At 39.9% G+C, this 26,171-nt stretch overlaps 1 protein-coding gene across 1 annotated transcript in view; it reads right to left on the reverse strand.

Annotated features, from left to right (window-relative positions):
* LOC111147976 (proteasome activator subunit 4) overlaps window positions 1-8,081 on the reverse strand; it is a 112,503-nt gene extending 104,422 nt beyond the window's left edge. Inside the window, exon 1 of the mRNA XM_022504290.1 lies at window positions 7,840-8,081. Within this exon, the coding sequence (XP_022359998.1) occupies window positions 7,840-8,081 (242 nt within the window). The remainder of the gene's footprint in view (window positions 1-7,839) is intronic.
* Window positions 8,082-26,171: the final 18,090 nt, after the last annotated feature.

Raw genomic sequence — 26,171 nt, forward strand, 5'->3', positions numbered from 1 at the left:
CAGAATCTGTTAAATAACTGTTTTCCTGCCATACACAAAATAGAGACCTCTGTTTGGTACGTGTTGGCAGAAATTTGAAAATATTTTACTTACTGGGATGTCTGGAAGTAACCCACCTTCCTTCATAACTAAACTCTTTAGGAATCTGCCCAAAATATAAACATTCTAATGCAAACGATTGCATTCATAAAGTTTCTTACTCTAAAAGCTTCTATTTCATCCTTGCTTTAAAAAAGAAGCATTTCAGAAAACAAGATGAAATACTCATACTTGAGAGCCCAAAGATTACTAACACATTTCTTTTAGAGTACCTACCATTAGGAGATTAGAAAGCATTTTTAATAATTCTTAAGCAGTTTCCAATTTATTTGAACTATAATACTATTCTCAAACCCATTTCACAGCTGCAATAGTGTTACTTTTTTTTCATGGGAAGGGAAAAATATTTACCATATTTTGATTGTTTTTTTAAGCTTTTTTTTCTTTTTAGGTAATCTCTACACCTAATGTGGGGCTCGAACTCACAACCCTGAGATCAAGAATTAATTGCAGGCTCTTCTAATTGAACCAGCCAGGCACCTCTTTATTTTTAGATTCTAAAATTTAGGGTCTAATTATTTTTGGGGAAAAAAAAAAAGTCAAACTAGCATAAAAAGGTGATGATCACTACCAAAACTGTATGGTTCACCTATTCAAAAACTGTATTAACTGCACTCTAAATTATTTAGTATTAAATATTTAAACATAACAATTATTACAGATTTATTTTTAAATAAAGTCTCAAACTCATCAATGCAACCAATATAATCTGCTTTCTTCTCTAATTAACTTTGCTAAACCCACTCCCCCGGACTCCCACTTTTGATTATGAAACACACCATTCTCCTCTTTAACCAAAGTGTTCCTTCCCTCCATTTCTTTTACTAAATATGTAACTTTCTTTTGAATCCCATATTAAACTAGATCTCATCCCATATTTGTTTTCTCCATTTTGACTGTGTAAGTAGTAATTTCTTAGAATTCCATAACGCTTTAGTTTACAAAGAACAAAAAAATTAATTACAATATCATTGAGTACAAAGGAATGTATACACACTGCTGTACCACTGTAGTAAATGCCGGGAGAGGAGAAAAGGAAGTAAACATAGAGGACACTGACCTCAAGAAGGCTCACAGTAGAGGGAAGATAATATACAAAGACTACAAAAGCACTAACAAGGGATCAAGAGAGTGCACTAAAAGGGAAGAAATGCTGAGTGTAGGCCGAATATGGAAGTAGCCAACCTCAAGATTCCAAATGGGAATATTTATAGTATGTGCTGCTTTTAACATTCTAGTGGCCGTGTCAATGAATATTAAAGGTTTTTTTGGTTGTTGTTTGCTTGTTGTTGCTTTTATTACCCTGTTCTCAGCTTGCCATTCACACTGTATGAGATTTTGATCTAATTTTCTACACAGGTTAGAAAAAAACACAGATTTGGATTTTGTATTAAAAAGGAGAAAAGGAGAGCAGTGAGAGAAGATTCACTAGAAATGTTTCATTTAACAGAAAAGTTAACACCCAGGTTTCAAAATGAGAAAATGGGTGAAGAAGTTGTACCCTTATTTACTAATTAAATAAATAAGTATCCCTTAAAAAACCAAGAAACTGCCTCCATTTTACTTCAGTCAAGAACATGTACTTCAAAGACAATTTACTGGAGCAAGACCACTTGGGAAAATTGTTTTTAAATGATACATTCACATTTCTGAACAAGAAATAGTACTGTTTCACTAATTTTTTTCCCCTAACTGCCCTTCTCAGTGCCTCCATTTAGGGCATTAAAACATACGGTCAGAAAAAGAATTTTTTTTAAGTAATGCACTTAGAATTCATATTTTCTCTCCTCAAGTTTCTTGATGGAGCTAATACTTGCCAAGGCTGTCCTTAAAGAACAAAAATGTGTGCTTAGAGAAAAGCACTGGAACTTCCCAAGAGGGCAGAAATCTTTCACTAACATATCTCAAGGGCCAAAACCAGTGCCTGCCCCTGACAAAGCACTCAGAAAATATTTGTTCAAGACTCCTGCCGCTACTCCTTTGCATCCAACTATGTATTATTAACCTAATAAGAACCTCAGTATCTTTGTTTTTAAAATGGAGAATTCAAGGAAGTCCTGGTTGCCCCAGGACAGATTCTATGTCTCCACAATTAAGAGGGGGAGAAGAAAGATGCCAAAATACACAAATGTTCATTAATCAGCTGTATTATAAATCATTGTCCATGGGGTCTGTCTGCAGTAAACCTTAGACAAAACAATGCAAATGGAAACTCAGAATTAAAACCACAAATTCTGCAAGTAGAATTTCAAGAGATTGATCAAAGTGATGTTGGATTATTGTTCATTTTCCTAAGCCTGAGAATGGCATCAGTATTGACTTTTTTGGTTTAATTCCTTTTCCTTTGCAGATACATACTGGGAGCACTTATGAATGGAGTAATATGCTTCAAACACAATGTGGGGGGGTGGGGTGCACGGGAGTGGAAGGAACATGACTGGTCTTGAGTTGATAATTGAAGACAGATTATGGGTACCTGGAGTTCACTAGACTACTGTCTTCCCTTGTACATGTTTGCTATGTTCCACGATAAAAAAAGTTTAAAGCAAAATAAATTTAAAAAGTATTCAAAAACTATTCAAAATATTGACAAATGAGATTCTCCAAAAACATCCTCACTAGTTATAGTGAGAAGAAATTGACAAGGTGTTTTAAAAGAATGATTAAGAGTGGTTCTTGAGGGAAGTCTGACTGGCTCAGTCAATGGAGGATGTGACTCTTAATCTAAGTCATGAGTTCAAGCCCCAAATCAGGCATGGAACCTACTTAAAAAAGAAAAAAAGAAAGAAAGAATGAATGAAAGTAAGACAAGAAAGAAACTAAAAAGGTGTTTGAAAAATGGGAAGGGCCTCAAATATACATATATAAAATATCTAAGTTTGAGATTGCTATGAAAAATTAAATGTGTACTTATGTAGGTACAGGGGATATCTGTATTATCTGCTCAATTTTGCTCTGAACCTAAAGCTGCTCTAAAAACTAAAGTTAGTTAATTTAAAGAAAAAAAAAGAAATGGGGTGCCTGGGTGGCTCAGTGGGTTAAAGCCTCTGCATTCAGCTCAGGTGGTGATCTCAGGGTCCTGGAGTCAAGCCCCACATTGGGCTCTCTGCTCAGCGGGGAGCCTACACCCTCCCTTTCTCTCTGCCTGCCTCTCTGCCTACTTGTGATCTCTGTCTGTCAAATAAATAAATAAAATCTTTAAAAGAAAGAAAGAAAGAAAGAAATGTGAAGGACAGTTTATTGTGCTGTTATACAACTCCGTCAGAAAAATTTATGTCCCCCAAAATAATTTAATTAAGTTACTTTGCTTTTTCTATGGAAAATCAGCTTTCAAATCAATTCAACAAAGAAATTCTAGTTCCTGTTTTGAGTGGGGTCATATAATAACAAAGCACCAGTTAGGGAAAATAGTGGAAAAGTTTGTGGAAAACTTTTCCACTATTTTCCCTAACTGGTGCTCACTGATCAATGTGGTAATCTGTCAAGATTTCAAGACTTTTTACAAGTAAAAAGCACTTCTATTTATCGTGTACTTCACAATTTCAACACTTAAACATTAGATATCCAAATAAGTATATCATGTTAATAGCTGAGATTCAGTGGTTAGCATTTTCTACTTTCTCCCCCAACACATCTCCCCCAACAGATGATACAAATATGGGTGCTCTTGTGGTCAGATTATTACTTTCCACAAAAGAAGTTCAGTGTATTTGATAATTCATATCTTGACTAAACTTAAGTTTCCGGTGGTTATGTAATCTAATTAAAAACATTATGCGGTTTCAACTGGGATAATCCAATTCCTATCCAGGAAGGCTAATCATGTTCTTAATAATAATTAAACAAGGAAGTTACAGTTTAATTAGTAAATGAAATGATTTGTCAGTATAATAGAGTCATTTCATTGTAATAAAACAGCACAGAATATAACATTTCATTATAACAAGTAAGACATTTAAATTTGTTTCATAATACACCAAGTGCACATCCTTCACTAAAATCAAAATTCTGCTTAAAAAAAGAAAGAAAGAAAGAAAGAAAGAAAGAAAGAAAGAAAGAAACATGAAAGAAAGAAAGCATTATGGATGGGGTAAACTTGTAGGAAATAGTAGGCTATTCACTTGTTTTCCCTCCTCCAGATCATTTTAAAGGAACAGAAAGCTAGAAAGACCCTTTGGGACTAACTCAATGATTTTTCAAACAGTATGTTTCAGAGCCCTGAGCAGGCTTTAGGGGCTTATATGATCAGTGAACTGTTAAAAAGAAAGAAAAAAAAAAAATCAGTGCAACTTTATCCTGTCCAAGGAGCCCAATAGCAGGTTTAAGATTTTGCTTTTAAAGAACAGTCCATGGATAAGTTTTAAGTTTGAAAAACCACAAAAAGTCTACACTCCTCCACTTCTCAAAAGAGGACCTTAAAGCTGAGAGAGGTTAAACAAGACCAAGATGGTAAGAATGTCCACAGCAAAGCCAGGTATAGATAACTGAGGTCTTTAAACTAGACCTCACTACCTCACATGAAAGGTCCAGAGAGACAAGGGGAAAAAAAGCAAGTTTCAGGATTATCCTTCTTCAACTCCGTCATTCTCTACATGGACCATACCAGTTATCCATCAACATCTTTCACTTCGAGTCCAAGAAACTGTCTTTACTGCTGTTTCCCAAAGACCATTAGGTTTGTGCCTCTCTTCTCCCAATTTGTTTCCCTGCTTCTTAAAAACATTCCCTCTGTTATTACCTCACATAATGTCTCTAATACGTTAGCTTGTCCATACAAGAGAACTTGTATTTTACCACAGGGCCAATTTTTAAAGCATGCAGAAATAACCTTTCTTCACAGAGATGTTACACAGACCCACTGTCTCGGAAATGGATCAAAACAGAATGATGGTAAGTACCCTAAGTGAGGTAAAAAGTAAAAAAAAGGGAGGTGGAGCCTGAGTATCCCCAAACCAGAACTCTACCCAACACAGACCTGTGATGCCCAGAACAGGGGTGTACACTTCTGGTCCGGATCCAGTCCCAGTGCCTCTGAACAGCATTTACGCTCTGGTCTTCTTTAGGAACGGGCTTGATCTATATATACAACTATTTCCAGTACTTTACAAGCTGCTCAAATAGTCCTTACAGAAAGATACACACTGGCCTATTTGAGGCTCTACAGGATAAAAAATAAAGTCACAAAATACCAGACCAGGAATGTTTCTCAGGAATTACTTGGTCCAACCCCCTCATTTCTTTCACAAGAATACGGAAACACACGATTAAAGGAACCTTCCCACAGTCACAGAGCTACTGGTAGAAGTTAGATTTTATTTTCATTACTACTTTCCATTCTTCTATAAAGTGCTAAATATGATCACTACTCAGGTAATTGACAGCTGTCATCACATGTTTTGGCATCATTCAGATGTAAACTTGTGCAACACACAAGGCTCATTAAAAAACAAGTGCAACTATAAACAGGTCACCTTAACATGACTTAGGAAAAAAAAAAAAATACAACCAAGATCACAACGTGTCCCACCAAGTTCAAAATGTCTTATAATGCAATGCTGAGAATCAGTTTGCAGCATTTAACCACTGTTCCAAAATAAAATTCTGACAGCATTGAATGGTTCGGGGATCACAGGCTAATAAGACTTACTAACTGCAATCTAGCCTCAACACCAAGGACTATCTCCACTGTATTTTTAGCCATTTCTAGGTAAAAGCTACTCATACTTAATAAGCCAAAAATAATCCAACTCTAGGTGCTAATTTGCCAAGCTCAGTAATATGTCAGAAAACAATGCTTAAATCTGTGTAGATTCCAGATTCAGAAATCCAAACCAGATATGCATTCACACACTGGTATACTTACACACTGTGCATTTAAAAGCTGTGTCCTGGGGCGCCTGGGTGGCTCAATGGGTTAAGCCTCTGCCTTCGGCTGGGGTCATGATCTTGGGGTCCTGGGATGAGCCCCACATTGGGCTCTCTGCTCAGCGGGGGGCCTGTCCCCCCTTTCTCTCTGCCTGCCTCTCTGCCTGCTTTTGATCTCTCTCTCCTCTCTCTCTCTCTGTCCAAAAAAAAAAAATCTTAAAAGCTGTGTTCTCCAAAATGGTTATTCTCTGGTAAATCTAACAAGAGTGATCGAAATACAAGAATTACTGGAACTAACAAAATAACTTTATTTTTATTGTGCCTAAGTAACACAAACACATAGGAGGTTCACTTGAAATATCATTTGATGTTAATCAATTATAAAACATTTCTCTGTTTTGACTGAAAGTGGTTCTTCCCCCAGTTGCATTACTTTTTTTCCCAAAGTCTCCTATTAATCCTAAATACACAAACTTCTCCATTCTCTAATCAGGGAAGAGCTGTTAACCTTGATATTTTACGTCACTCTTTGAAAAGGGTAAATTAAGTGTTTTAGTTTTGTCTTCATTAAAAAGGTATTACTACCCCCACCACCACCGTCAAGAGGAGATGAGAAATTTGTCAGAGGCTCCCTAATAACTGGCAGATAAGAATCATCTTGTGAGGAAATGTTGAGAAGACTATTGCACTACAAAACCCTGAGTCATCACCCAGTTCACTCAGCAGATTTGGGTAAACACTGGAGAGGTAACTTATGTCTTGTGTGTTTATTATCCATCCATACCCACATGCATGAACATAAAATGTTACCAGATTTTGTGTACAGTTAACCAAACAAGATATAGCACAACTTTCTTAAAAAGCACTTCTGACACAGTGAAGATGCCCATCTTGCTGGTTATTTGGACATAAATGGGTATATATATAGTCTCTACCTTTCCTCCCAGACTGTATTTTTACTTCTTTCCCCCTTACTTTCAGTGGCACTAAAGTCTGCTGGGTGTTTGTGCAAAAAAACAAAAACAAAAACAAAAAAAACACACACATACAAAAAAAAAACCAGTAGCAGTAATAAAAGAATAATACAACAACTGAAACTGATTTAGGTCATCTATATTCATCTGAGAGACTCAAAAACTAACACAAGCCAGGTACTCATAACGCCCTAGACAATCTGGCAGCTCTCTTCTCTATTCTCCTTAGGGTTGCACATTTCCAAAGGAAATGTCACAACTAGAGAAACACACTTCCCGGAGGTTCTAAGACTCAACATTCTCAACATTAACGTCTCGTATACAGCCCGAGAATGTGGTAAGGGCTGATTTTAAACCAATTTCAATCAAAGCCACAAAGACTGAGCAGGCCTAAAAAAGCAGAACCTACAAGTTCCCTACGGCCTCCTACCCATTCAGAAAGTTACGAGACATGAATTGAGGGATACGAAGAGGCGGAGACGGTAGAGGAAAAGCCGGAGCAAGCAACAGGAAAAGTCAATAGTTGCTCCCCCATAAGTCTTTAAAGGTCCAAGGAGGACCTTTGGGGGACCGCTCACCTCTTTCCCTGGGAGCTCCCCAGGGCCCCGCAGGTCGGAAGACAACAACCCGAATCCTTGGGGGAGAGGCAGCTGAGGAGGACGTAGAGGGCTCGTAAGGACCGAGGAGGTCCGGCAGGAAAGTGTCAGGGAGGGCACTTGAGTGCTTCCCAGGCTGCTTGTCGCGATTATCAGACTAATGCTCCCGGACCACTGGCTAGAGTCAGCGCAGAGTTGAGTCCAGCGGTCCGGTACGGCCAAAGAGCCACCTCCCACCCACCCCGGACGCCCCCCACCCCAGAGCCTTTGCTCCCCGCCCACCGTACAGGCCCGTACACACTTACGTGGAGAGTTTCCTGGTCCAGAAAAGGCCCCCGGGCCACAGCTCTTGGAGCTGCACGGCCCGGCCCAGGTTGCTTTTGATCTGGGCCAGCTGCAAGTCTGACTCGGCGTCCAGCCGCTCGGCATAGGGCAGCAGCTTGTTGTAGACGATCTCCTTCTGAGGGACGAAGCCCCGCGGGTCCGGGCCGGGACGCCCACCGGGCTCCGGGGGATCCCTGCCGTCCGCCCGTTCGGCCGGCTCCATGAGCCTAGGGACACCCCCCCACCCCCTCCCACCCTAACCCTCCCCGACCCCCACCCCTCTCCGGGCTCCGCCTCCTCCGCGTCGTCGTCGCCCCGCGCCCGCCGGCGGCCCGTCGCCCTCGGCCCGACCGCTGGGCCCCCTCCCCTGGCCTGCGCGCTGCTGGCCCCCGCGCGATCCCGGTTCGTTGGCGGCGGCAGCGGCCGCTCCGCCCGCCCCGCACCGGCTCGGCTGGTGACGCTGCAGCAGCCGGGCCCGCAGGTTCCGGACGAGCCTCAAGTCACTTCCGGGGCGGGGCGGGGCGGGGCGGGGCGGAGCGACGCAGTCGGAGGAGGTGGTGGCGGCTGTGGCGGCGGCTGCGGCGGTGGCGGTAGGACCGGCGGTGGGAGCCCAGCGGGCCGCGCCTCCCTCACGGTGGGGCCGGCTCGGAGCCCCCACCCCCGGGCCACACCCGCGGAGCGCGAGGCTGCCCCACCGGAAACACGAGGCGGAATTCCAAGCTATTGTCCTTTCTCGCTTGGGGTCGCGCGCTCCCTGCGGCTGCCGGTAGTCGCGGTGCCTTCCGACAAGGCAGTGGGCCTAGTCCCCCACCCCGAGTGTGTGGAAAAACCTAGGTACTCTGTATCCATCTCACTTGTTACTCATCGATCTGTTTGCTCAGTCACCTTTAAGCCCTCCACTTTCTGGTAGTCTTCGGGCCGCCCTCATTCCAAAAAAGTGAATAGTTATTCATTTAACACATACTAAGTGAACTACTATTTTGTGTGTCAGACGCTCCTTTTTGGCCCTTGAGATGAGAAGAGCAAGTGGTTTCTGCCCTCCAGGGTTTTGCAGTCATCTGGAGCTTTAGTCCAGGGAATAAGCAGTTAAAAGACAATAGTCTTAATTGCTGGATAAGTACAGTATGCCTTGGGAACACCTAAAGGGTTATTTCAAACTGGAGATGTGTCAAGTAGCTTCCTGGACATGATACATAAAGTTGAGGTTAAAGGCGTTGAGTGCAAAGGTATAGTTTAGCTGAAGGAAAATCTTAGAGGATGCAAGCATGAACTCTGGGAATTCAAATTTCTGAATGGCTGCATATTGCTTGGAAGAGGAGCACAGGATTGAAACCTAGAAAGGAATACTAGGGCGTTTTTAGAACTTCAAACCTAAAAGCAACAAAAACCTCTGAAACATTTTAGGCATAGGAACAGCATGATATAATTTACATTTTCGAAGAATCACTCTGACTTTATGTAGAGAGTAAATGAAAACAGACTCAAGTTGGAAACTGGAGGACCCTTTAAGAAGCTGTGACATACCGATGGCATGGATGATAGTTGAAATAATTTGAGAACTCTTGCAGTAGGAAGAATGGCCTGGACTTGGTAGCTGATTGAACATGAAGAGTGAGGCAATGGGAAGAAACAGTATGAGTTCAGATTTCTGGTTTGAGAAGCTGGATAGATAATGAAGTCCTTCTTGGAGATAGCAGAAACAGATTTGGAGGCTGAATCCCTAAAGGATGGAAAAGTACTTTGATATATGGATTAGGATGATACAGGCTATTGTCTTTTTTTTTTTTTTAATTTATTTGACAGAGAGAGAGAGATCACAAGTAGGCAGAGAGGCAGGCAGAGAGAGAGAGAGGGGATGCAGAGATTGATCCCAGGACCCTGAGATCATGACCTGAGCCAAAGGCAGAGACTTAACCCACTGAGCCACCCAGGCGCCCCTGATACAGACTATTGTTAAAAGATAACAGACTTAATAACAATTTTAAGAGTTTATTGAGTAAAAATCTATTGGAATTGGGCAGGGCCAAACCAGAAGTGGTTAGGAGCCCTGACAGGAGCCAGGGAAAGACTTAAGTAGAGAAGGTGTGGAGACAAAGAAAGGAGATTATTGGATTGGCCATAGTTGTTTGTTTTTTTTTTTTTTAAGATTTTATTTATTTATTTGACAGAGAGATCACAAGTAGGCAGAGAAGAAGGCAGAGAGAGAGGAGGAAGCAGACTCTTCCAACCAGAGAGCCTCACTCGGAGCTCGATCCCAGGACCTTGGGATCATGACCCGAGCTGAAGGCAGAGGCTTTAACCCACTGAGTCACCCAGGCGCCCCCCTGGATTGGCCATAGCTTTAAACCCAATTGGCTGTTTGTGACTGGTTGACTTTAGTGTTTAGATTTCATAACCTTGAAGTTTTTACACAGATTTTGGACAAAGACGTTAGAGCCACTTCAGTCTAAGGGCCTTTATGTAATTAGTTTAAAAGTACAAAAAGAATAGGGCCCTTGACCAAACTCTCAGGAGTACCATATTCAAGGATGGATAGAGAGCGGAGAGAAACCACAAAGAATACTCATGAGAAGCAGTCAAGAGAAGTAGGAATTCTAGGAAGGTGGGTATTCCTAAAGATGGAGTGTTTCAGATGGAGGAAATAATCAATGTGCCAAAAGTGGTTGACCAGTTAAATGAAATGTGACCTGAGGAGAATTTATGGGAGTTACTGATACAACAGATAACAACAGTTTCAGGAGATCTACAGTGGAAACCAGATTACAATGACAATGGGAAAAAGTAAATAACTACAGGCAGTAAAAGCGGACAATCTTTTTTTTTTTTTTTTTTTTTAAAGTTTGGGTGGGAAGAAAAAGATGTAAGGAGGTGGCTGGAATAAAAAGGAAATTTTGAAGACGGGATATGTTTTAAATATTAATGAGGAGGAGCCAATGGAGTAAGGTTGAAGATAACGTGGGTGAGGATGACAGAGAGTGGGAGAGAATGTGGAGTAATTGGCCTCTAGCAAAAAACCAGACTGTGCTTCCATTGTCAGAGGAGAAAGGCAGGGGAGGAAAGCACAAAGGCAGAAAGGTTTGCAGATTTGGTGACTGGAGGTTGGAGAAGTTCTTTCTGATTCTTTCTCTCTTTCTTAATTTCTTTTTCTGTCAAATACGAGCATAAGAATGATGGGAGGAGGTGGGGCAAAGGAGATTTGAGGAGATTGGAGAAGGTTTAGAGTAGTCTCAAATTAGAGTAGAGTAGTCTCAAAATTCAGAAAACTCATCAGAGAACCAATTACTTATCAGTTAAGTCTGGAAGCATGAATTTTATTGTCATCTGTGTGAGCAATTTCGTGATTTAACCCAATAATGTTTAGCAGCCCAGGATTATATGCCATGCAGTCTGGTATAATACACTGAGAAAGGAATAAGAATATATGTTGGTGGTAGTGAAGGTAATGGTGTTAGCTACCACTGTTGGGCACTTCTCTCAGCAAGTGCTTTACCTACAGTATCTCCCTGAATTCTCTTTTCTAAGTAGAGATCATTTGGGTTGAAAGTATTTTTTTATAAATATTTTATTTTTAATAAAAAAAAGAGGTCCCAAGTAGGCAGAGAGGCAGGCGGCGGCGGGGGGGGGGGGGGGGGGAGGGAAGCAGACTCCCTGCTGAGCGGAGAGCCTGATGCGGGGCTCAATCCCAGGACCCCGGGATCATGCCCTGAGCCGAAGGTAGAGGCTTTAACTCACTGAGCCACCAAGGCACCCCTGGGTTGAAAATATTTAAAAGAGAGTGGTTACGTCAAAATTGGTTGAAGTCTAAATGAAGAGAGAAGAGGGCTGATAGAGAGGTCAAGGGACTCAGATCCTGATGACATACAAGAGCAATGTGAAAGGATTAGCTTGAGCAAGGGATCTGGAATATTTGGATTTAAGATTTCAAAGAGGCCCTTCCAATGATGTCAGTTCCCCTGGAAATGGACGTGGGAATTGGAAAGGTCAAAAGCATTATCAGAACAAAAAAGACGAGGTCTCTTTGTGAGGCTTAATGGAAAACACTAGTGAAATCTCTTCAGGTGAGAAAGTTGGGAGACCTTAAGTTTCTCTGGGGGGCCTAGTCTACTCATCATTGGAGATAGTAACCCAAAGCCTGGGGTTAATTTTCTGTTCTCAGACTAACTCCCAAGCATTTTTATTTTATTTTATTTTATTTATCTTTTAGAGCTCAGGATACTCCACCAAAAGATAACAACACATTATACTTTCAGTCAGACCCTGAGGGAGACATTGGCATCTTATCAGACCCCTCCAGAAGGCTGACTAAAATCGCCATTCCTGGCAAGTGCAGTAGCCCTTCATGGAAAATATTCTGAAGACAGAGGTTTCTCCTCAGGCTAGAGGAACTGCTGGGGATAATTACCAATCAAATATTTACATCTTTGGTTCACTACTTGATAATCCACTTAGTAGTAAGAAAAAATGACAGGTTGTTAGTTTCCTGCCTTTAGAAGTATTTGAGTTGTATTAGAATGATTCATTCTAATATAATCAAATGTCCAAACTCCTGCTGTATTGCAGTTACTAAAGACACAAGAATATTGGACCTGAGAAATAAGAGGTTTTTACCCTAGTTCCTATATGATTTTTTTTAAATAGGCTCTATGCCCAACATGGGGCTCGAACTCAAAACCCTGAGATTAAGAGTTACATGATCTACCTAACAATCCAGCCAGGCACCCCATAGTTCCTATATGATTTTTTAAAAAGACTTTATTTATTTATTTATTTGAGAGAGACTTTATTTGTTTTTATTTATTTATTTATATTTATTTGAGAGAAACACTTTCAAGCAGGGGAGGGGCAGAAGGAGACGGAAAGAATCTCAAGCAGATTCTCAATCTCACGATCCTGAGATCATGACCTGACCTGAAACCAAGAGTCAGATGCTCAACCAACTGAGCCACCCAGGTGCCCCGCCTATATGATTTTTAAGTTTTGGAGTTTTCGTCCAAAAGCCCTTCTTATGCAGCATGGCATCCACTTTACTTCATTAGACTATATTTGGAATTTGTTTTTTACTAAAGAGGAAATCACAGCTAAAGCAATGAATTTTTCTATGATTACTGCTGTACAGTCTCTGTTAGGCATTTTGCCATTTTACTATGACATAACTAGATGTAGACATTTTTTTTTAAGATTTTATTTATTTATTTGACAGACAGAGATCACAAGTAGGCAGAGAGGCAGGTAGAGAGAAAGAGAGAAAGGAGGAAGCAGGCTCCCCGCTGAGCAGAGAACCCGATACGGGACTCGATCCCAGAACCCTGAGATCATGACCCGAGCCGAAGGCAGAGGCTTTAACCCACTGAGCCACCAGGCGCCCCTAGATGTAGACATTTTTTATCTTGCAGGGGATTTATGTTTCTTAAATGAAAAGGTTCATATCATTCATCAATCATGCAAAATTTTTGGCTATTATCTGTTCATAATTTTTCTGTTTCTCTTCTCTCTTTGTAGAATTCCCATTATACATATGTTATAGCTTCTCATTCTTTTTTTTTTTTTTCAAGATTTTATTTATTTATTTATTTATTTGACAGAGAGAGATCACAAGTAGATGGAGAGGCAGGCAGAGAGAGAGAGAGAGAGAGAGAGGGAAGCAGGTTTCCCACTGAGCAGAGAACCCGATGCGGGACTCGATCCCAGGACCCTGAGATCGTGACCCGAGCCGAAGGCAGCGGCTTAACCCACTGAGCCACCCAGGTGCCCCATAGCTTCTCATTCTTATCTCTGTATTTGTTACCTCCATTTTGCAAGTCTTCATTTCTTTACCTCATTCTGGATAACTTTATGAGACCTATTTCTAATTCACAGAATTCTTTGCTACTCTGCATCTGATCTGTTTAACCTGTCCATTGAGCTTCTAATTCTAATGATTTTTTTTTTTAATTTTAGAAGTTCTATTTTGTTCCTTTTCAAACCTACTATTCTATTTTCATTGACTTTTGTTCTTTATGGTTTCAATGACTTCTTTAATGATTTTAGATGTGTTTATTTAATTGTTTTAGACAATTATATTTATTTTTATTTTATTTATATACTTGAGAGAGAAAGAGAGAACGTAAGTGAGGGGAGGGGCAGAGGGAGAGGGAGAAGCAGACTCCCCACCAAGCAGGGAGCCCAGCATGGGGCTCAATCCCAGGACCCCAGGATCATGACCTGAGCAAAGGCAGACACCTATCGGACTGAGCCACGCAGGCACCTCTAGACAATAATATTTAGATAATCCTTTCTGTTATTTTAGATTTTTAGGGGTGTTATGTGTTTGTTGACTTTTGTTCATGGCATTTCATTTGGTTGTGTTTTACAATGTTTTATATTATGATACTATCTTCACATGGCTTTCTGTTTCTGTGTAAATCCTGTGTGACCCAGGGCATTTTGCTTGTTTGCTTGCACCAGATCCACAGAAATAGCACAGGCCCAGTACCAATCAATATTTATGTTCATTTTTCAGCTAGTGTAAATTTGAATTTCTATCCTATATAAGTTACGGGCCTGGGAATTCAGCCCTTAGAGAATTCTGTTTTGTTTTGTTTTGTTTTTTCCAATATTTTATTTCCAACTCCCTTTGGTCTGAGGCATCAGCTTCTTTCCCTGAGTAGTTACTAAAACCCAAGTCACTTGCTGTTTCAAGATCAAATAAAACTGCCCCAAAATTGATGCAGAATTAACTCACACACTTATCGCTCTGGCTTTCCTTTCCTCTTTGTTTCTGGATCTAGAGATTTTCCTTTTCTGTGTGTGAGCTCATCTATTGTTATCACTTGTTATGTCTAATGCAGCATGTCTGTCTAGGGTTTCTGCATTAGCTCAGGCTGCTATACTGCTGGAACTGGAGACCCTTAAGGAATGAACTTCTAACTCTAAATTATTAGACATCATTTGGAGCAAAAGGGAGTAACTGTGGATGATTAAGAGCTTTTTTAGAATCCTCATATCACATACATGGCCATTGGTGATGCCTATCCAAGCTATATTTATTTAAGGATTAAAAATTATTATATTATTATTTAGAAAATGCCTATTTGATATTTAAATGCAAAGAGTTTTTCAACACAACTGAAGCTCTTTGTGTTTCTTCTTTTTGACAAACTATGAATAGTGTAGGAGGCTACAGCTTCTCTCTAATCAAATACAGTAGAGATGTGTTTTTTAACAGTGGTTGAAGAAATTAACAATAGAGGCAGTGGAGAGATAATAACCAATGCACAAAGAGGATACACACTCTTTTCCACCTACCCCCAGTTTTTATATATATAAATAGAAAAGGCCTTGCTCATAAGCAGAGAGTGGAATTGTCTGCATGAATAATTTGAATAACCAGCAAGGCACTCACACTATAGCTTATGCTTGAAATGCTACCCTTTGCAATGTTTCTTTGTACTAAGCAGAATCTCTTTTGAAATTTACAGACTCATAAGAGGGGTAATATATCAAACCCCTAATTTTCCAGGGTGAATTATATATTCATTAATTTAATAAACATTGTTGAATGCCTCCTGAGTGCCAAGTTTGAGATCATAAGATGAATGACACAGTACTTGTCCTCAAGGAGTTCACTTATCTAGTGGGTTGACATTTAGTAAGTAGATAAATTAAAATTATAACCAAATATCGGCTGGGATCTCCCTACCTCTCAAAATCTCTAGATGAAACTAATTGAAACTGCCTTCTGTAGACTGAAAAATTCAGTGCCTCACCCAGTAGTTCTGCCAGTTTTGGAGGATGGGAGATTAGGTTTTTATAGTAACTCCCACCTCTAAACTTTTGTTTCTGATAAACTAGTTCTGTCAAGTGATCATCTTCCCCTGAGGCTTCTATTGTTCCTCTTTCAGTACTGCTTTAATCTGAACATGGAATGTAGCTTTTTCCCTTATTTTCCACAATTTCTATACAACAAATCATTCATAGAAGGCTGTGTGTATGTCGCACACAGGAGAGAGAGAGAGAGAGAGATGTAAACAAGTTCAAAGAGATGAAGGGATTTACATACTAGAAATAACAACTTAAAATTTAATATAAATGTTTTTTCCTAAAAAATCCATTTTCTATGTGATTGCTGATATTGTGGAGCTTACTGTCTAGTAGGACAGACATTAAACAACTCATTCTACAGGTATTTTAATTATAATTTTGTTCAATATTGTAACAGTATGGTAGGAGCACAGGAAATGTGGATAAGGCAAGAGAGGAGACAAGAAGATAAATTGAAACCAGATTACAAATAGTCATGGATCTATGCATATTGATGATAATGATGGTAGTAGTGTCAGCTCATCCCCATCCATAGGGAATGGGCTGCTTTTCTGGGCTCATAACCTAAGTAATTTAGTTTTCAAGTTGTTGCCTTGTTTGTTTTTTTAAGTTCATTTTTTATTTTGAGTAATTGTAGATTCACATGTAGTTGCAGGAAATAATACAGAGATATCCCTTGTAACTTTTACCCAGTTTCCCAAAATTGGTATCATCTTGCAGCATTGGGACCATCTGTAGTACAGTATAATAATCAGGATATTTACACTGATGCAGTCAGGCAAGATATTAGCACTTCCACACCACAAGGGTCCCTCCTGTTGCCCTTATACTGACATTCACTTCCCTGACCCTTTCCATGTCTCTAATCCCTGGAAATTACTAAACTGTTCTCTATTTTTACGATTTTATGGTTTCAAGGCTAATATATAAATGGAGTCATGCAGGATAAAACCTGTTGGGATTGCCTCTTTTCTCTCAGATAATTCCTTAAGGAATTATCCAAGTTTGTGTACCAAGGTTTTTTTTTTTATAACTGAAGAGCATTCCACAGTACTGATGTACTTTTGTTTGTTTTTGGCCATTCCAAGTAAAGTTGCTGTGGATATTCATCTACAAATTTTTGTGTGAACATAAGTTCTAATTTCTCTGGGATAAAAATCAAAGAGTGCAATTGCTAGGTCATGCTGGGTTGCATTGTTTAGTTTTATAAATGAAACAATGCCAAACTCTTTATTTAGTGATTCCTCATTGTGATTTAATTAGCATTTCCCTAATGGAGAGAGATGTTGACCTTATTTTCAAGTGCTTATTTGTTACCTGCATGTCCTCTTGGGTGAAAAATGTCTGCTCTTGTTTTTTGGCTCCTTTTAATTGTATTACTAAGTTTTTTACTGTTGACTTTGACATTTTCTTTATTTATTCCAGGTACTATTCCTTTGTCAGATACGTGGTTTGCAAATATTTTCTCCTTGTTTGCAGCTTATCTTGTCATCCTTTTAATAGGGTCTCTTGCAGAGTAAGTTTTAAATTTTGATGAGGTCCAATTTGTTAATTTTTCCTTCTGTGGATCAAACTTTTGGTGTCAGATCTAAGAACTTTGCCTACTCCTCAATTCAAGGATTTTTTTTTTAATTTCATGTTTTACATTTAAATCCATGATCCATTTTGAGTTAATTTTTGTATGAGTGTGAATTTAGGTCAAGATTCATATATTTTTAAAAGATTTTATTTATTTGTTTGACAGAGAGAGAGAGAGAGAGAGAGAGAACAAGCAGGGGGAGTGGCAGGCAGAGGGGGAGGGAGAAGCAGGCTCCCCACTGAGCAGAGATGCTGACATGGGGCTTGATACCAGGACCCTGAGATCATGACCTGAGCCAAAGACAGATGCTTAACCACCTGAGCCTCCCAGGTGCCACCAAGATTCCTATTTTTGCCTATGAATGTCCAGTTAATTCAGTTTTAAATAACAACACTTGAAGACTACCAAGAGTCTAGTTGAGGTAGTATCGTTTCAAACACAGTGATTTCATTTCAGTCTTTACTCAAACATGCAGTGGAAAGGCACCATCCACTCTTATGATCCACCGTGAGCCAATACTTGAATAAAAAGACATAACTTTCATGAACAAAAAGTAAGTTTTATGGTCAGTTCTTAAGCCCATAACTAGTGATACAAAGATTACATTTGACTAACTCTGCTAGAACACAGTCCTGCTAAAAATGCACCTAATTTACTTTATTCAGAACATTTTCAGTATTGGGCATCTGTAATCGTTTTTGACTGCTCAGCATCTGAACGCACTTGCTAGATTTGGGAAATCCTCCCATCTAGATCTTGGTGAGAAGTAGCCTCCTACCTCCAATTTCAGAAGCCTAAGCGCTGAGATTCACCCTCTACCCACTCCTCTGACAGCCTTGTGATCCAGATTTTGCCACCATGTACTTTATGTCTTGACCAAGTGATGCCAAAATTAAGGGATGATGGATGATACTAGATCTTTGATAGAGAAACAAGCAGCCTGGCTTCCGTGGCTGTTTGTCAGGAGCAGCAGCTGCCTTCAGTCACCACTATATATCACAGAGAAGAGATGGCCTGTGTTGGTGGTGGTAGCAGCTTCTGAACCAGATTGTTTGTTACCCTCACTCCTGTGGTTCCAACCCTTAACCTAAGAATCTTTCTTAGCATTTCTTACCAATTCTGTGAGTTGCCTGATACTTGCCAATTTCTTCAATTTAAGTTAGCCAGAGTTGTTTACTGATAGTAGAGATGACTGACATCAAGAACCCTTACTGATACTGTGAGCAAATTAATCTAAAGCTGTGGTTTAGAGAGCTTCTCCCTCAGAGTTTCTGATTTAGTACAACTGGAGTGGGGCCTGTGAATTTGCTTTTCAAACAAATTCCTGGCTGCTGCTGCTGCTGCTGCTGCTGGTCAAGTGACCATGCTTGATCTTCATCAATTTGGTGTGATTTTATTAGTTTCCTCTCAAAAAGCTGCTGATTCACGTTCCATTGTTTGAGTATGCCACAATTTGCATATCCATTCATCTGTGGATGGACATTTTGATTATTTACAGTTTTGAACTATTACAAATAAAATGGCTATGAATACTAATGTATAGGTCTTTGTGTGGACATTATTTCCTATTCTCATGGGCAAATAAGTGGGAGAAGACAACTTGGATCATATGGTAAGTATATGTATAACTTTAAAAAAACTGCAAGGTATTTTCTAATGTGATTCTGCCATTTTACATTTTTACCAACAGTGTACAAGAAATCTTTTTAAAAATTTTATTTATGTGTTTGAGAGAGAGATCAAGCACAAATGGGAGAGAGGGGGAGAGGGAGAAGAAGCAGGCTCCCCACTGAGCAGAGAGCCCAAAGTAGGGCTTGTAGGACTCAAACCCAGGACCGCAGGATCACGATGTGAGCTGAAGGCAGATGCATAACCAATTGAGTCACCCAGGTGCCACAGTGTACAAGGCTTCTAGTTGTTCCACATCCTTGCCTCCTTGGTATGGTCAGTATTTTTAACTTTAGCCTTTCTAGTAGGACTGTAATAGTATCTCATTATGCTTCCAGTCTGCACTTTCCTAATGACTAGTAATGGTGAGCATTTTTTTTAGTACTAATTTACCCTTCCTGTATCTTTCTTGGTGAATTGCCTATGAACATCTTTCGTCCAATTTGTTGGAGCCTTATTTGTTTTCTTACTGAGTTTCAGGAGTTCTTTATATATTCTGGGGATAAATCCTCTACCATATCTGTAACTTGCAAATATTTTCTCCATTCTAGGACCTCTTTTTTTCTCATTCTCTTAATAGGCAGAAAGTAATTTTAACCAAAATTATCAAGAGCCTCATCAGTTTTCCTAATGACTTCCCTTAATTGCTTGATATTCAAATTATTCTTTTTTGAAACACATTCCTTTTCTATTTTCTCTGCTCCTCTTGTTAGCTGGTATGACTGCTGTCTCACTTGCCAATAGCCTTATGTGTGATTGGAAGACTCCTTTAACATCACTTTGATTAACTTCACAAAATCTTGCACTTGTAGCAAAATGTGCAGTTAAATTCTTTCAATTCATTGATTTGCACTTGATTTATATTTGGGGCTATTACCACAGTCTCAAAGTTCAAACCAATGAGGATGTCAACTGAGGGGCAACTGAATGAAATAGGGTAGGGAAAAAATTACTGGTGTTTCCTATGGAAAAATATTTGAGTTGGGACTAATTTTATAAAAGACCAGTTCATTAGAGAAAATTAATATGATGTTTTGCTTCCATATGGGAGCACAGATTTGTGTAATAAATACTAAAAAAACAAAGCTTGCAAGAAAAGACCCCTCTCCTCTCAATATTTCCTCATATCTTGATCCTCCCCTCCCCCCATAACTCTTTCTGTTGTAGGTACTCTGACCTTCTTTGTTTCTTGATCAAGCCCAGTTTTTTTCTCAATGCAAGAACACCTACTTTTCCCTCTAATCTAATCAGTAGGCCAAGAATTTAGATTTACTCTAAGTGCAATCGAAATCAATAGAGAAGTTTTTAATCAGGAAAATTACATCATTTGATTTGAACTTTCAAAGAATTTCTCTGAATGGAGAATGGATTATACAGGGTTAAGAATGGAAGTAGAGGGGTGCCTGGGTGGCTGAGAGGGTTAAAGCCGCTGCCTTCGGCTCAGGTCATGATCTCAGGGTCCTGGGATCGAGTCCCGCATTGGGCTCCCTGCTTGGCAGGGACCCTGCTTCCTCCTCTCTCTCTCTCTCTCTGCCTGCATCTCTGCCTACTTGTCATCTCTCTCTGTCAAATAAATAAATATCTTTAAAAAAAAAAACAAGAATGGAAGTAGAGACTAAGTAGGAAGCTATTTTAGTAGTCCAGTGAGAAATGATGATGACTTGAATCAAAGTGGAATAGTGAGAAGTGTCAGATTTGAGATATTTTGAAGGTAAAAACTAACAAAATTTGGTGATAGAATATGGTATGAGAGAAAGGAAGAGTCACAGATGACTCCCAGATTTCTGTCTTTGGTAATAGCATGTATGGTAGACTCATCATGAGATGGAGAAAACAGAAGGTGGGACCAGGTTTGTGAAAAAGCTATCACGAGTTCCATACTGGCCATACTAAGGTCACCTACACAATCCTAAGTGAAAATTCAAAAAGGCTTTTGGGTATCAGTTTCTAGAGTTAGGGGTAGAAATTAGGCTGGAGAGATCAATTTGGAAGTTGTCAGCATATAAATGATATTTCATATTGAGGGACCAAATAAGATCACCTGAAAAACAGTATAGAGAAGAGAGTAAAATCTTGAGGTTCCAAGTGGGACAGAGTAGGAGAAATCAGTAAAGGAGTATCAGAAAAGGAAAATCTGGACTGAGTGATGAAGACCAGCTCTGTGTTTGGATATTCACTAGGAGGTTCACTGGAATCATCATATGGTTGTACTCATGGCTAAGACTTGTCCCAGTGTTGCACTAAATTCATTGTGCCAGATCACAAGAGAAAAAGACACAGGTAGAGTCTGGAAGAATCCATGAGCAGGCTTCCTTAACGCCTTTTTTCTCCTGTGAGGGGTCATATAGAGCACACTCTTCCCCTATTACTGAAAACACAGTAATATGTATGTGATGTTTCTGTGCAAGGAAGCCCATTAGAGACTAAGTACCCAAGATTTTTATCTGAATCCAATCATGTTACATGATCAGAGTTACCCTCTGTCTGGGCACAGTAAGCCATCAATATCAGTTAGGGAAAAAGAGAAACTACTGAAAATCAAGTTTTCAAATGCTAGCCAAGGGCCAACCTTGCAAGCCCCTTCAAAGGATAGCAATCTCAGGCCTGCTATATTAACTCTTCTTTGTGCAGAATGGCATCACAGAAGCTAAAGGGGGAGAATGTTTCCAGGGAGAGAGATACAGCTAAAGAATCAAGAAAGATAAGGGCCAAAGTGGCCAGTGGATTTGACAGTATAGAAGTAACCATTGACTCTGATACACAATGTCTGAGGGATGGTGGGACAAAGAGGCTAGATTGAAGAGGATTCAAGAATGACCGGGTGAAGGAGTAGAGACAGCATAGAGATAAAGAATATTTCAGAAGTTTTCTATTAGGGGAGACAGAAGAAGGAAACGTAGTTTAAAGATGATAGAAGTCAAGAAGAGGCTTTTACAGATGACAGATATCAGCACATCTTTGTTTTGGGATCAGGATTATTCATTAGAAAGGGAGGGATGATGGAGAGTAAGGGACTGGATCCACAGCAGGAGTGAAATGGTAGGAGGAAAGACACTTCCTACATTGAAACAGGAGGGAAGAAGAAGACACAGATTTAGAAATCCAAAAATGAGAAACTTTTTTTTTTTTTCTCTTTTTGCAGGTACACATGCTTGGACTTTATTTAATAGCATGTCTGTGACCAAGGACCAGCTTGGAATCCACAGTTGGAACAGAGTCTGTCTCACCAGGACCCCCATTCTCGCAGTCTACTCTGTTCTGACATAAGCCAGGGAGCCTCCATGAAGAAGCATGGAACTCGGTTCACTCACAGGTTTGTTGGTTTGTTTGTTTTTTAAGATTTTATTTATTGAGAGAGAGAGAGAGAGAGAGAGATCGAGCACCCCAGCGGAGGGAAGAGGCAGAGGGAGAGGGAGAAATAGGCTCCTTACAGGAGCATAACATGCTCCATTCCAGGGATCTAGGATCATGACCTGAGCTGAAGGCAGACACATAACCGACTGAGCCACCCAGACACCCCTCACTCACAGGTTTTAGAGCTCTCATGAAATGGACTCCCAAAGCAGCTGCTTCTCCTAGAAACTTGGCCACTGGTGGGTGGGACAAGGTGAGCTCTAAGTGCTGGTCTTCTTTTGTTTTGGTTTAAGCTTGTTCCAAACCCTCCCCAGGCCCATTTTTCCCATGAAGAAAGTGATGGGAAATTTGCACTTGTACCAGTCTTTTATAATAATGTGCTTCTGAAAATTTTTACCTAAAAGTTCCTTACAAAGTCAGCCATTTCTTCTGTATGTAATGTTGCTTTTTTACCTGATCCAGCTCTCAGTCCCAGGCCTTTAACTTTTAGTTATGAGTTAATAAATTCTTCCTTTTCCTTACAAAATGTCAAATTCTGGTTTGCCCAGACTGTTGGTTCCATTCTTGTGCTTCTTGTCTTAATTTTCTTAGCTTTTGTTCCAACGGTGATTCATTTTCAGGGATGTAAAAGAGAACAGGTTGAAGGTTTGAATTTTTATCTGGGGCCCTATCAGTCATGGCAAAATTTTTCTTGGAAGCCAGAATCCTAAAACCTGGCTCGGCTATGCATCCCTGAGTTCTGTACCATGCTCCAGGGCGAGCTGATGGCCAGTCCAGCGAAGGCAAAATGGAGGGAGAAGGGCCCTCCTTGAGGGCCACAAGGCTGCAGTGGTCTGTGTCCCCTGCAAAATGAGCAACTTCTGATGGCTTTTATTTCCTCAGGGAAGTATGAGGCAATGTCCTCAGTTGAGAGTAGAGAGTTGTGGAAAAGATGTGAAAGATATGAGAAAAAAGTAGAAAGTTGGGGATTTGTAGAGTAAGGAAGAAAATAATCTGGGAAGGAGAATGTATAAAATGGGAACCTGGCAGGAGAGAGGTCATGCTGGAGGTTCAGGAGGACTGTGTAAATATTTAAAATGTTTTATTAATAAGAGATAATTTGAATTAATTTTTAAAAAGATTTTATTTATTTATCTGAGAGAGAGAAGGAGCAGGGGGTGGGGCAGAGGGAGAGAGAGAGAGAAGCAATGTGCTACTCCATCTCAGGACCCTGGGATTACCACCTGAGCCAAAGACAGACACTTAACCAACTGAGCCACCCAAATGTCCAATAATTTGAATTTATATCCTTGAAATGTTTCAAATCTACTAAGATCTGCTTCAAAAGGAAACTATTGTATTGGATGGCAGTTAACAATAGGAAGGAAGTGATGGTGCCTTATACCAAACAGTTATCAGTTCAAAACTAGTGTAATAATTTCATTCCTAAATTACCATTGAACGGTTGAAACTGAATGACCAACTAATCTCCTCAGCCTAAACACACATACAAAATATACCTCTAACATTACATTATAACTTCCCTCATCTAACAAAACAGGAAGAGTGGTTATGTTTAGCTGATTGTGTGAGATGGTCTGTCATATAGCGTTTCCGTTACATTCTGATTATCAAGTTAGTGTATTATGTGGCAAGTGTGTGTGTGTGTGTGTGTGTGTATTTCAATACTGCCATGGCAGGAATTTTTCCTTTTTCCATTCCATTTTCACAGATATGTCTCATGAACACAAACATAAAATATATTCAAAAGAAACTTCAAGAATCTTTTCTGATAGACATATTTTTAGTGTCTGTACTGACTCTCATATTTGCTGGACCCCAGCTGCAGCACTTGCCCTGCTCCTCCCATTTATCCCATTATTACTTTCAGTTGTGAGATGAGAATATTCTCTTTAAAATAAATTGGCTCCTCTAAATAAAGACGTGTTCAAATAGCTAATTTAGTCTCTAATCTCAAGTTAAATCACAGAAAAGATTTCAGCATCTAGAAAATTTATTCAAACCTGCAGTGACCTTAGTTGTTTTTTATCAATACATAAATCACTGTTACCACATTTCTCTTTCCTTCTATTAAAATATTTTATTTGTTTATTTGACAGAGATCACAAGTGGGCAGAGAGGCAGGCAGAGAAAGAGGAGGAAGCAAGCTCCCCATTGAGGAAAGAGCCCAATGTGGGGCTGGATCCCAGGACCCTGGGATCATGACCTGAGCCAAAGGCAGAGGCTTAACCCACTGAGCCACCCAGGTGCCCCACTATTACCACATTTCTTAATTTTCTAATGCATGAAATAATTAAGCTTAGAATATGCCTTTCCTAGACATAATTAATTCAGTGCTGCTATCAGTTTAATTTTTACTTGTATGAATTTTATAATGTGTAACTTTCCATGTATTCCCAAAGTATTTTTGTATTAGTTGGGGAGTGGATGTGACACCTACAAGAGATAAAGGTGGAGGAAGATGGATTGAGTAGGAAGAGCCCGCAGATTTGGATGCTGATCTGACACCCGTGAAAAAGTGGCGAGGAAACAAGATTGGATGGTGAGAGCCTCGGATTTAATGTACAGCTAGCCAAGTCTCAGCCAACCCACTGGGGAGCTCCAGAGCAAAGATCGCCTGTTAGGGAAGGCCTGCCTTAGGTAGACGTGACTAGACCCTAGCACTGCTGTGATTATCTATCGGTCGTTGGTTGGGGCTGCATGGGAAGATGATGACCTCAGCTAGAATACTGCTGTGGTGGATCCTGAAGGTGCTGCGGCTGGATGCTCTTAGCTGACTGCATTCTACCAGTTGAAGGGAGATGCAAGCAACACATGTTCATGCCTTCTACAACAGTTGTGCCCCTTTTGCTAAATTGGTTGTCGCAAACAGTTCAGTTGTTCACAAGTTCAAATCATGGATTACTGCATAGTCTCCTAACTTTTCTCCTTTTGACCAGTCCCTCATCTCTCCATGAAATACTCTTAGCAGTTCAATCTCTGAAAAAAATCATTTTTATTCTGTTACTCCTTCGCTGAAAAACATTCAGTGTCTCCCTGTTATTTACAAAATAAAGCCCAGACTCTAACCTGGTGCTCAAGCCTAACACAGGACTGTCCCCAACCTAGCATTCTGTTTGTATCTAACTTTATATCCTTTCTGGTCAGTCCATGTGGGGCCTGTTGTGATCACTCCAACATTCTATTTATATTTACATATTCCTTGTTGTTCTATTCCATTTGGCATACCATTTCCTTCTATCTACTTATAGAAAAGTTCAACCCATCTTTCAAGGTTCAGTTTGAACTCCCTCTCCAACAGAAATCAGTATCTTACCCTTCCTCAGAAATAGTTGAATATGTCACCCACCTATTCATATTCTTCCTTATCTTATTACCCAAATTTTATTTTACTTTATTTTACTTTGTTTTACATAGGCTCCATGCCCAACATGGCACTTGAACCCATGACCCTGAGATTTAGAGTCGCATTCTCTACAGACTGAGCCAGACAGTAGCCCATTATTACTCAAGTTTTGATGTGGACATGTCTCTTTCCCAAGTATCCTATCATGTCCTTTGGGATAAGAGGAACACAATGTTGGTTTTTATTCCACAAGTACTCCAGAATTGAATGAAGAGAAAGAGATGCATGAGAGAATATGCAGTATAGGAAACCACTACAGAAATGTAAAAAATAGAGAGACAAAAATTTAGGGTAGGGTGATATAGAAAAATACATTGGGAAGTGAAAAATACTCCATGTGACTATTTTGTGGGAATGGATGACTTTCTTCATTTTCCTCTTTCTTAGTTATAGACCAGAGCAGAATTCTTTACCCAAGATACAGAGATGCTTAGGTTAATTATGAATGGGCTTTGGGGGAGTGTGCTGATCAAAATCTCTGAAATTTATGAAAAGTTTATATATAT

Source organism: Enhydra lutris, unplaced genomic scaffold (assembly GCF_002288905.1).
Source record: "Enhydra lutris kenyoni isolate GAN:26980312 unplaced genomic scaffold, ASM228890v2 scaffoldscaffold18, whole genome shotgun sequence".
Taxonomy (NCBI): Eukaryota; Metazoa; Chordata; class Mammalia; order Carnivora; family Mustelidae; genus Enhydra; species Enhydra lutris.